Raw genomic sequence first — 12,155 nt, forward strand, 5'->3', positions numbered from 1 at the left:
GGCGTGTAGCCGACAGGCCAGACATCTCTCTAGCAGCCTCCTGCAAATCATTTTCTCCTCAACCCTTCAGCCAGCAAGCTGCAAAACGGGGATAATGATGATAATTACGGTGATAAACTGCACAATAGGAGTTATAATTGCTCAAGGTCCTTCACTAGGTCTCTTGGTGTTTTTTCTTGTATGTGAAGTGATAACATCCAACACTTTTGAGGAAAAAAAAAAAGTCATCACCATACCAACAGACAGAACCTGAATTGCTTTTGGCAGTGGTCAGATCACAGTCGGAGGCTTGATTTCTCTGAAAAATGACTCTGTCAAAATAAAGGGGTTAGGTGGTGAGTTTGCAGAGGTCTGTGGGAGGAGATGGGGGGTTTCTCTGCTGCATGAGGATGTGGACCCCAGGGCTGAGGAGGGAGGTGGGTAAAGGGAGTCCTTTGCCCTGTTTCCTGGACAGTTTTCCTCCAGACCAAAACTACTCTCCCCGTCTTTGGTCTGATTTTTGGTGAAAAGCTGCAATTTCCTGTTTTTCATTTGTCCGTTATTTTTCACCCAGACCCATACAGTTACATTTGGCGTGGAGCAAGGGGGGACGGTGAAGCCTTAGCAAAGTTAAGTTTGCCTCTCTAGGTGAAGGGTGCGGCCCACCAACATACCCAGCCCTGTAAAGAGGTCTGAATTTCTGGGATAAAATATGTGGAGTAAGTGCAAGTGACTGCTCTTACGAGCGGAGATATGCATGTACTGAAGATTAGACTAGAAAGGTGTTGGGGGGCGGGGAGCAAGGCTCAGGGCCCAAGGGCAGACCTGTCCCATTTCCCTTCTTGCTGCTACTGGGTGATTTCTGTTCTTTATCTCTAAATCCCTTCGTTGGTCAAGGGGAGCATTTTTTTGGGAGCTGACCCTAAAGTACATGAACTTAGATGCCCGGATGGCATCTGTTTCTGCTTGCCGGGGAGGAGGGAGTTGAAGATTTCCCTCCTCCCCCCTCTCTTTATTTTCCCAACTTTCTGCCCCCTTCTTGCACTTCGGTAGCTCCAGCCTGCGCCTCTGTAGAGGAAGGCAAATCCTGAAGTGACAGAGTTATGTTCGAGGGCAGGAAGGCGCTTTGCGACAAAGGACTCGATGAACAGAGGCAGGGATCTACTGGAGCGGCTCCTGGTCTCTCTCCTGCTCGCCGGCCCCTCCTCGGGCCTTTTCAGAGCTGAATGTTGGTAGCGCAGGAAGCGCCTGACCGCGCCGCGGGCTGCGGCTCGGCTCGCAGTGATTTCCTCTCAGGCAGTCCGTTATCTGTCGACTGTCAGGACAGGCTTTCCCTCTTCCTCCCCCCGTCCCTATCCCCATCCCGCAACTCCTCTCCCCGCCTTCCCTCAGCTGCTCGCACACGCACACACACATGCCCTTTACTGCCAAAAAACGTCCTCCGCCCCCCTCCTCAGCAAACTTCCTTTCAGCATTTTTTGAGCTCGATAATCCTAGGATTTGTAAAACGGGGGAAAGGAGAGAGCGAGCGAGCGAGCGGGAGTCAGGACAGGAAGCTGGTTTCTCATTCCTCTAACTGTCCGAAGGCAGGAGGAGGGGAAGGGGGGGAGCCAGAGAGGAGCCTTGTGCAGACTCTTCCCCGGTCCCTTTTCATTAGTCCGTTTGAACTTCCAGTCTCCTCCGAAAGCCGAGAGAAGGAAGACCAGACTGGGACGCTTTCTGCTGGAAGTGGCGACAGCGTGGCTGATGAAACCCAGAAGGTGGCCGTGGAGGGTGTCGGGACCGCGCTGAGGGAAAGACGTCCCCCCCACCATCGCCTGTCCCCAACTTGCCAGCTCCGATGTGGGCACCCATCCACCACCCACTTCCCGCTGATGAGAACCCTTCTGGGCTCGGGCTATGATCGCTGCTGCTGCCGGCTGGAGAGCCTTCTCTCACCCTGACCTTCCTCTGCCACAGGAGCAGCCCAACATCTGGTGGGGATTAATGTTTACTTCTCCAGCTGGACGCTGTACGGGACCCCCGATGTTACTCCCTGGGAGCGGGACACGGGCGGTGGTCTGAGAAGAGCAAGATTTTTGTCGCCCAGCGTGAGGCCGGGGGGAGGGGGGGCAAGGCAGGAGGGGGGCGAACCTCTTTTGGGACTAACCTCATGAAGAACAAGGGAGCCAAGCAGAAACTCAAGAGGAAGGGAGCCGCGAGCGCGTTCGGCTGCGACCTCACGGAGTATCTGGAGAGCTCTGGGCAGGATGGTAAATGCCTCTTTATTTTCACTCTGGTAGCGGAGGAGCAGAGCGCGCGTCCCCCCTTTTTTTACTGGTAGGACTGCAAACCGGACCTTTCCCAAGGCTGAGGGCTAGACAACCTGGAGCTGGTTTATCCCCGGGAAGTGGAGTCACTGCCCAGTTGCTCACAATGAATGAACAATCGGAAGATTGCTTTGGTGACGCGTCTGCATGACCCTTGCATGAGTAGCGCTGCGTCTGGGGAAAGGACTGGGCTAGGGCTCTCGGGCTGCCTTAGTGTGGACAGAGGTGGCCAGCTGTACCCTGTGATGCCCTCTCCCATCTGCCTGGCCGTGGAAGGGAGTAGCAGGCTTTTGGGGAGCTAGGTTTGGAAATCAGAACTGTGCTTAGCGTTGCCTCCTCCTGGACTTGGAAATCCTCCCGAAGTCCACTAGACTAGAGTGTTGCAGGGCTGTAGGGAGGAACTGGGAATGTCCAACCTGCCCCTCCTGGACTCCACTACAGTTCCCATATTGTCCTTTCACTGCGGGATGGAGACAGGATGGAGACTGGGAGGGTGGGGTGGAGTAGGGATAGGTGGGAGGTGTAGGGGGCAGCTGAGCTAATATTTTCACTACCCTGCCTGTTATCTTTCTCTCCTCCTCCCCCTGACCTCTATGCCCCCAGATATCGGATGAGAATATGGTAGCTCAGACAAGAGGTAACTGCAATAAGATCAGAGGGTCCTGAGCTTGAAACGGTCAGTCCTGGATGAGGGAAGGAGCAGAACGATTTTTCTTAAAGAGGGTTGGATGACGAGAGAAGCAGTTGAGGGTTTGGCATACAGAAAGACCTGCAGTTTAGCAAGAGGAAAAATAAACACATGCCTGTTACCATCCCTGATGTGAGCATTATGTTCCAGGTTTAGCATTATGTTCCAGTTTGAATTAAGTAACTTTTACCAATGTCAGGCTGCTCTGAGCAAAAAAAGCTTCTAGCAGCAATGTCAGCTTTGTACGGGGAGGGCTGTGCAATCAGGTCTTTCATTTGCTGATGAGCATGGCTGAGGAAGTATAGTGTGGAACTGCACTGGCAGAGGGATGGACTACATAACAGTAGTCCTTCCCGTTGCCCAGTGAAGAGGGCAGTACATATATCACTAAGCTAAAATGTTATGTATGTGCATTTATTTAGGTATGGGGGAAAACCAGTCATTCAATTTCATTTTGAGTCATCCGTAACAATTACTGTATCTTTTAACTTATATAGCCCTTAACAGCAATTGAATCGAAATAGCAAAAATAGCAGACTTAATGAACTGATACCACTTTGCCAGCACGAGGTACAGATAGATAAATTCCATCCAGTGCTAACATGAGCTGCCGTGGTGGAGGAACAATTTACAGCTGTTTACAGGAACACTAAAAATCAACGCAGGGAAGGCAAGCACAAGCAGTATATTCGGTTGAAGCAGCAAGAGGGATTTTAAAGGGAGAAAGATAGTTATTGCAGTTGAAATTAGGCCAGAACAGCTAAATCTACTACCAGAAATACCATAGTTTTTTAAACTGGTTTTTTGGGCACAAGAAAGAAGGACATTGTCTCAAGTCTCATTTGTGGGATGGTTCACAGTTCCAACCTACTTATCTCTCCGTGCTGAGGAGCAGTGGGGGAGAATATGAAGTTCCTTTCCCTTTATGCAGTACTGCTATTTGCTGAATAGCACATCCCATTGCCCAGTGCCGTGGGATCCAGAAATGAAAGACTCAATTGTTACAGGTTTATTGGGAAGGGTGTAAGTTAGATTGGTACAATTCAATTTGTTGGGACAGGGAGAGAAGAAGTAAGAGAATTAGAGATGCTAATTTTTTTGCTGGTAGGGCTCTCAGGATCAATAGGAAAGTGACCAAGTATGCCAAAGTGATGTCTTGGGAAGAAATGACGGTTCAGACAGGAACGTCAGGACATCACAAACTTGCAACCTGTAACTATAAAACAAAATTAGAAGAGCATTTAGGGTATGGGAGATGGTTGATTTGGGGATAGTTGAATTGTCCTGCTAAGAATTATTTCCAGTGACAAGCCAGTGCTCCTGCAAGCAGGGGCTTTGGTAGAGACATAAAGCAATAACTTCCGCTCTGCTTTAGATAGTGCTATGTGTTTAACTGGTGGGATGCAGGCTCTGGTTGTTTCCTACTTGGAAGCATTGAAGATGTAAGACTGTTCACGGTATCTGGGAGTGATGAGGAGGGGGAGAGCACTTTGGCTGCTGTCCGGAAAACATTTTGTTGTGGACCCTTCTGAAAGCAGGTTTTAAAATGCACCCAGAAGGGTTAACTGGAACAGAAGAGGCTATAGAACAGGCAGGACACGTCAGGTTGGTTGTGCTTTCATGCGCAGGTCTGCTTTATGCATCCCGCAGTGCTGCTTTGTGTGACTGGTCCTGCACACTCGCACAGGCGAAGAGAAGCCGAGACGTGCTTTGGTGGTGCTGGGGATGGCAAAGGGAGCACAGGGGACGTCCAATGCTAGTGTAGACAATTCAATTTGGCTTTTTTCCCTCCGGATTAGTACATGGCCATTACAGTTAGGGGGTGCTGCACTACTTGTGTGGTGCTTTGTGGAGGAGATGCACAACTTGAGTCCCTACATGCTTGCGGTTGTTGAAGAGCAGCTTGTGCTTTCTGCAGGGACCTTAGTCCCTGTGTCGTTGCCAAATTCCAGTGGAGAGAATTATATTCTGCTTAAGGTATCAGCATTTCCTCTCCTGTCATTTAACTGTTTAATAACTTGCTATGGTCTGCTTCAGAGATGGCTGCATTTCAGTGAAGGGTGAAAAGATCCTGCTGTCTCCCTTACCAGACAGATGTACCTACGGCTCTGTTATAAAGAGCTTTGTGATAATACAATAAAAGCTGCGGCAGAACTACGAAGTATTTAAGAGCAGTGTAAATGGAAAGACTTTAGCAGGCATAGTGGGGTAGCTCAGGAGACTAAAAATGTGATACAAAGCCTTTAGCTCTAAGTTGATTCTTCAGACCTGACCCAGGTCAGTGGTGATGGACAGATGTTGCTGTCTGGTGGCTGGTTTGTAGGTCAGATGTGTTGAATTTAGTGTATTTCAAGTCAGTTCCTGTCACTACCACATTTGACCCTACTTGGCCTTTTCCTGCTGGCAGTCTCTATACGGAGACTGGTCATGCTCCTTATGGGGGCAGACTGCTATCAGTGCTCCCAAGCATTTAAAATCATGACTCAGGCCACAAAAATCATGAGATAAAATAAAAATCAGTGCTGGGTTCTTTTTCTGCTTTCTGTTTTTTGAAACTTCAGTGTACATCTGAGTTATGTTTTCAAGTCTTTCTACTGGCAAGAGGGCTAGAAACTTGGGGAAAAATTGGCTTTTCCTCCTTCCCACTAAAATTCTCAAACAATGACTTTAATTGCAGTGGATTTGAGGAAAAGCTCACATAAGACATAAAAGGATGGTGGCTGGCAATACCAATGAGTAAAAGTAGTCTGATTTCACACAGTCCCTCTTCTGTCGCTGCCAGCACTGAATCCACACACGGAGAAAATGATCTTTTGGAGTGTCAGAGCTTCACTAGAAAGCAGTGTCAGGCTTTGGGCATGGATAGGCACCCATGCAGGAGGAAGTTAGCACTGATTTCCTCTACTAAAACATTTTCCTGTGTCAAACTTTAATGAAGTGTTGTATAGGTGCAATGGAGCTAACAGATATTAGGCCTGAAGGATTAACATTAGAACCATATTTTGGCCTCTTGATAACCAGCCTGGTTTCCAGAGGAGAAAAGCACATAGTGCCTCTACTGAAGTCAATGGCAGCTGAACGTCAGGCCCCCAGTTCCTGTAATAACAACAGTATAATTTTCTAGTGATGGATGGGACAGCAGAGAAGACAAGACTCAAGGTTGTGAACAAACCTTAGTTGGGGCAGGACAATCTGAACTGCCCAAGAAAACAGTCACAAAGAGTAGTCTTGCTTCTGGTTATATCACAGAAGTGTTGTAAGAGGGGGCTGAAAAAGTCAAAGCTGTTAAAGTGAGAGGGGCTAAGTCAAAATGGAGTTTAATATTCTCAGTACTTCTAACTGCAGGAGATTCAGGCTGGGATTTCAGGTCCACAATCAGGTACAACTTCAATTTTTTAAAATGGAAATAGACACAGCATGTATAAAAATTTGATTGTGCTGGTAAAAGATAATCCAGTCTTTTGCATAGGAACCGATACTGATTCAGACCTACCTTTGCTTCATTTGCTTAGAGCCAGGTAGGACTTGGAGAAAGGATGAATCGTTTCCTTCATTTTTAGTATGATGGTGTCTAGATGTTGGGATAGGAGGTGCTACCAGGACTGCAAAAAGCCAAATCTCGGATTAGACGCCTTGTTCTCAGGGTGCAAGTCAGCTCTGTGTGTCCTAGCTTCCCCTATTTGCTGGACAGTTAATTCTGCTGTTGCTGTACCCCTCTGTGGTTTCTTGCACATCTGTTTCCTGCCTGATGTTGTCTGGTTGGGATGCAATGAGATCAGCTTTTCCCCTTAACCCCCTCCCACACTCCCCACAGCTCCCTCAATGCCTCTCATCCTGAGCCTGTGGCACCCAAAGCACTTTCTGTCTCTTTGTCTAATGCTTATTGGCTTTGTTTGTTATTTGCTGTAGAAATAGAGCTTCTTCGTTTGAGAAGCCACCAATCCCCTCGTGCTCTCCACTTGAGTCTCCTTTTTGCCATGGCGGAGAGCAGGGCCGGCCGGCAGTACCCCCTGAGGCCAGGAGGGGAAAGGGAGCTGTTGTCTGCAAATGTTGCACAGGGAGACGGGTGAGGAAACCCTTACAAGCCCCTGAATTGTAATATGGGGAAGGAGACAACAATGTGGGTAACCCACATGATATTCTTCTATGCTGTGTGGCTGTGCAATGACTGCTTCTGCCTTGTCACAACTGCATTTGAATGAAAGAGTAAGGAAAGATTTCATTTAGTGTTAGTGGTCTCATAAAAACATGGGAGCTCTGGCTTGCACTGACTCCCCAAGCAGGATCTTAACCACTTTTGAGAGCTGCAGTAGGTCAAGACTTTACTGTAGGATAGGCAAGTATTTCTGAGGGAAAACAATAACAATAATTCAGCGGTAATATGCTTTGTACAAAGGAAAGGTGGCCTTGGATACCCTGCCTGTTTTGGTACAGACCCTTAGCACGCTACCTTCTGCCTGATTTTGATGCCATGTGTTTCATTGCGAAGCTGCCTTGTCTGTGCTCAGATGGATGAGGAGACCTGTCACTCAGGAAGAAAGTAGTTTGCTTTGAGAACAGGCTCCCTTCGGAGCCAATCGTTAAAGCTGCTACCCAGATGTGAAACAGCTTTTCTGGGTTGTGTGGCTTTCCTTCGTCACACTTGCATGTGCAGCTGCATGTGTTTGTGGGATAAGAGCATGCAGGGATGTGCGTGAGGGTGCATGCAAGTCCATAGCACATGTAAGTGTGTACCACACAAAGATGCATTTGTGTCCACTTAGTGTATCTTTTTTAAGCTGCTTTTCCTGCATTGATGTTTTGAAGGGAATGCATGCCCATGCTTTTGGGTAGGTGCTTTTGGTTAGCGATGCATGCAGAAGTCCTGGGAAAACTGCTGAAGGATCATTAATGGCAATGTGGAGGAAAAAGACGACGCCATTTTTTTTTTTTCAAAGTCCCCTTGGAAAAATGAAAATGCCAAATGCTCATTTAATCTGCTGCAGAAGAATGAAGAGCTGTGTTCATCCTGCTCTCAAAATTAGAAACTCTGGCACTGGGGATTTCTGTCTCAAGAATGGATCGAGCTGAAAAGAAACCTTTTTGTCTCTTTGTGGCCAGGTTGCTTTCAATCCAGATCTCTTCCCTGACCTACCTCACTCTGAGGCTATGCAAACACTTGTCTCCCAGCAAGGAAGGAAGGAGCAGGGGCTTGGAGGAGAAGGGGACAAGAACAGCCTCTTGGGCTGGCTTGAAATGCATTAGTCCTCTTTTTTTATCTGATGTGCTGCTGCAGTCTGCTCTACATCTTCACACTGCTGATACACTAAGCAGTCCCATGACCCGCGCCCTGTGGGGTCTATCCCTGGCTGTAGTTATGCAGCCCGTGTGGATATTTAAGGCTGCGTCCCCTCATTTTTGTGACGGGAGCAAAAGGGACAGTAGGGCTCTGAAGTTTGGGGGCAAAAGAAGGGGAACTGTATTATTGTACAGTGGAGGAGAGTTGTGGCAGAGGGGCCCCAAGGACTGAGAACATGAATTGGCAGGTGGAGGAGCCGAGCTGGGGTTGAAGGGAAAACAGCTCCTTGGCCTTTCAGAGTCTGCCAAGGTATGTCCAGCGGACATGGGAGTGAGAAACTCTGTTGCCAAAATGGATAGTGTGGGGGAAATATTAATAACGTAAAGGTTGCTTTTTCTCCACCCGCTCTCACAAGCAGAGCATCACGTTACGAGTCCCAGATATCAGCCTCTATGGCAACAAAGTGAGAGCAACAAGACACTGGGAACAACGGGAGCAGAAGCCATCTGTCTGCTTCTGTTACTCCGCTGCTCCTCCTTGTTTTGGATGATGTTTGTGTTACTTCCTCAATCTGTTTCTGGTTCCTGGGAGATGGATTTTTGTGTCTCTGTGGCACAGTGTTACTGCAGTTAAACATTCATGTTGCGAGCTCAGCTCCTTGTTCTGTATTGACTTTCCATTGCTAGCGCTGTGTGATTAGGAGAGAGCTCTTCCATGCTGCCTCCTGCTTTACATTTCCGTTACCAAGCACTGCAGGAGGCACACGTGTCGTTTGCATGCACTAAGCCCCACTTTGATCCTGCCTTCTCCCCACCCTCTGCGAACACCTGCAGATTCTAGATTAGAAAATGTATTTTGATTTGGCAAATGTTTTCTCTTTGTTGGTAACAGCTGATTTCATCTGAACTTGGGAAACCAAGGGCTTCACTGCTTGTGGTATCACAGCTCTCAAAGGTTCAAGGAAATAACTGCCGTGGATGAAATGCTGGCACTGCACAGGGTGGATGTATGACATAGGCTGATGCAGACATGGTGAACAAGTAGGCTGGGAGATCCCCAATTGTCTGTAGTGCTTGGATTCAAAGTTTTGGTGTAGACCTGGTTCTAGTTTGGAGAGCTCGTGACACAAACAAAATACTAGAAAGCTTGCATCTGTAACTCGGGCTTTGCATATGTGATGCAGTTCTACAGCAGCAACATTTGCTGGCAGTCAGGGTTGTGCCAAAGATTTATGTTCCAGTGTTTCTCCTTTAACAGCAATACGGAAAATGAAAACAGCCTGTCAGTAATGGTATACCCAGTCCTGCTCTGAAGGGCATGGGGTTGGGCGGCTGTCAAATTGACTGCCCACATCACGGCTTGGACTGGATCTCTGATCTGCACTGGATGCAGTTTTCCTAAGTGTGAAATACAAACGGAGGGTGATTAAAAGACGGAGAGCCACCAGCGTCTGCCTCCAGTCCTGAACCACCACCAAGGTGCCAGATGCACTCAGAGCTTTGACAATGGAAACCTACAGATACCTTATTACAATACAAAGGCTGCTAATTGGCTCCACTGTTGGTTGTTTTAAGGGCAAATAGTGTTGCCAGTTGCCTACTAGTGTCTACTTTCCATACGTTCCCAGAGCCTCAAGCCCCAGCTGTCCTTTGTTTGTATGCCAGAGCCTTCACCTTCTTTGCTGATAACTTCAGTGAATGTGTTTTGCATTGTCAACCAAAAAAAAATCTGCGGCATGTTTACAATGGACACAGACAGAATTGAATTCAGTGTTAAATTAAATAACATGGGGCAACTGTGCTGACTGTATTATTAACTTTCATACTTAATTCAATAATGTAACCCTCTGTTTTCTATATTTATCTGAAACCACAAGCAGACTTTCTGGTCTTGTGCACCACTGTGATTACAGATATGAAAGTAACATGGGCTTGAGACCTAGCTTGTTGTCAGATGTCTAGGCCCTTGCGTATAATGAAGTTATAGACACCAATACTAAACTTCACCCTCACTCAAATGCCAGATCAATGCTATCATTGTGTGTAAGAGCGAGGAGTTCAGTCCCTGATGCTACAAGTCTTCCGGCACACACCACTTAAGCGGACAGGGAAGTCTCACTCCTCTTCTGTCTCCTGCCTTGAACATGACCCTGCAGCTGGAATAGATTCCCCATTTTCAGCCCGGTGGAGGCACTTTTGATCTTAACAGTGCACCAAAAGGGATAGAGCAAAACCCACGGTTTTTGCACTTGCCTTCAGTTCCTCTGCCCCGGTTCCTGTACTCTCATTTGGGAGCAGTAGCCTGGCCTAGGCTCAAACCAGCCTGCCTCCATCCTGGTGCCAGCAGCTGATGCTGTGTGTGACAGCCCCAGTTCCAAGCAATGTTGGGTTGACTGCATGGCCACTTGGACTTAGGTAATTTAATGTGCGTATGGGAAGAGTTACCTTAACAGGAGCAGAAAATGTTACAGAATCACAGGATTATTGATATGAGCAGGGACCTCTTGAGATTATTTAGACCAACTCCTTGCTCAAGCAAGGTCAGCTACAGCTGCGTTTTGAATATCTCCACAGATGGAGACTCCACAACCTCTCCGGCCAACCTGATTCAGCCTTTGACTACTGTCACAGTGAAAAAGCGTTGTGTTCAGATGGAATCTCATATTTTTTAATTTGTGCCTCTTGTCCTGTCAATGGGCACCACTGAGAAGATCCTGGCTTCCTTTTCTTCATTCCTTCAGGTATTTGTACATATTGACAAGATCCCTCCTGATCCTTCTCTTCTCCAGGCTGAACAGTCCCAGCTCCCTCAGCCTCTCCTCACATGAAAGATGGTCCAGTCCCTTAATCATTGCGGCCCTGAGCTGGGCTTGCTCCAGTAAGTCTGTATTTTTCTTGTACTGGGGAGCCCGGAGCTGGACATAGGACTCCAGGTGTGGGCTCACCAGTGCTGAGCAGAGGGGAAGGATCACATCACTCGACCTGCTGGCAACACTCTTCCTAATTCTTCTGATGTTCCTAGTAATTTATACATTTTCTATTGGAAATTGGCCTTGGTGTCCCAGCCTAGGCTGACAATTTCAGTCAATAACTAACATGCAATTGTGACAGTGTTAAGGATCCTTTCTGCCCTGGTTAATGCTGAAAATGAATTGTCTTTTCATAAAGGGCTGCTGTTCTTTAATGGTTTCTGCAGTCTTGCTGCTGGCCAGCTCAAACAAATTAATGTATGCTTTATATAATAGGCTGATATGCTGCATCTGATGAAAGCTTTGCAGAGCCTTGTCTTAATAGAAAGCCTACAAATAATGCTGTGAAGCAGCACACCTTTCTCATGTGGTGGTTGTACAGCCCCCCTAAAGGCACTGTGCACCGAACCAGGGGCTTGTGGCCAGAATTCTTCCTTTTGGGGTGCTGTGTTACATGTCCTTCTCCAGCACAGGGACCGGGCAAGGGGAGCGGAAACGTGCATCCCCGTGCAGGATTCTCAGCTGTGGCTGCTGCTCTCAGAAATATGCCCTGAGCAGCTGAGCTGGATTCATAGCCATTTATCTCCAGCTCCTCTCTCTGCCCTCTTCTACACTCAAGGCTCAGCTAACTAAATGCCTTTGGAAATGCTATTATCTCCTGTGCTCTCTGGGGCCAGGAGCAGCTTGAAGATTTATCATCTGGAACAGGAGGCTTTGTTTAGTTCTGTAAAGCACAGAACAGTTAAAGAAAGAACAAAAACTAAACCCCAAACCAAATGCAAAGCTCTCTTTACATCTCGTGTCCTTCCTTTGCTTTCTCCCATCTGGGAACGTATGTGCATTTGGTTTTGTAACGTGATTAAATACTGTCACATGGTGAAATGATTAGAGGAGATATACCTGCATCTCTAAAATAAGGATTGAACATCCAAA

The 12,155-nt window shown here is 47.5% G+C and overlaps 1 protein-coding gene across 1 annotated transcript in view; it reads left to right on the forward strand.

Moving 5' to 3' along the window:
- Positions 1–2,131: 2,131 nt before the first annotated feature.
- Positions 2,132–12,155, forward strand: part of LOC104077862 (rho GTPase-activating protein 31-like) — a 56,281-nt gene continuing 46,257 nt past the window's right edge. Inside the window, 1 exon segment of the mRNA XM_009579260.1 lies at positions 2,132–2,231. Within this exon segment, the coding sequence (XP_009577555.1) occupies positions 2,132–2,231 (100 nt within the window).

This window comes from Fulmarus glacialis, unplaced genomic scaffold (assembly GCF_000690835.1).
Source record: "Fulmarus glacialis isolate BGI_N327 unplaced genomic scaffold, ASM69083v1 scaffold13566, whole genome shotgun sequence".
Lineage (NCBI taxonomy): Eukaryota > Metazoa > Chordata > Aves > Procellariiformes > Procellariidae > Fulmarus > Fulmarus glacialis.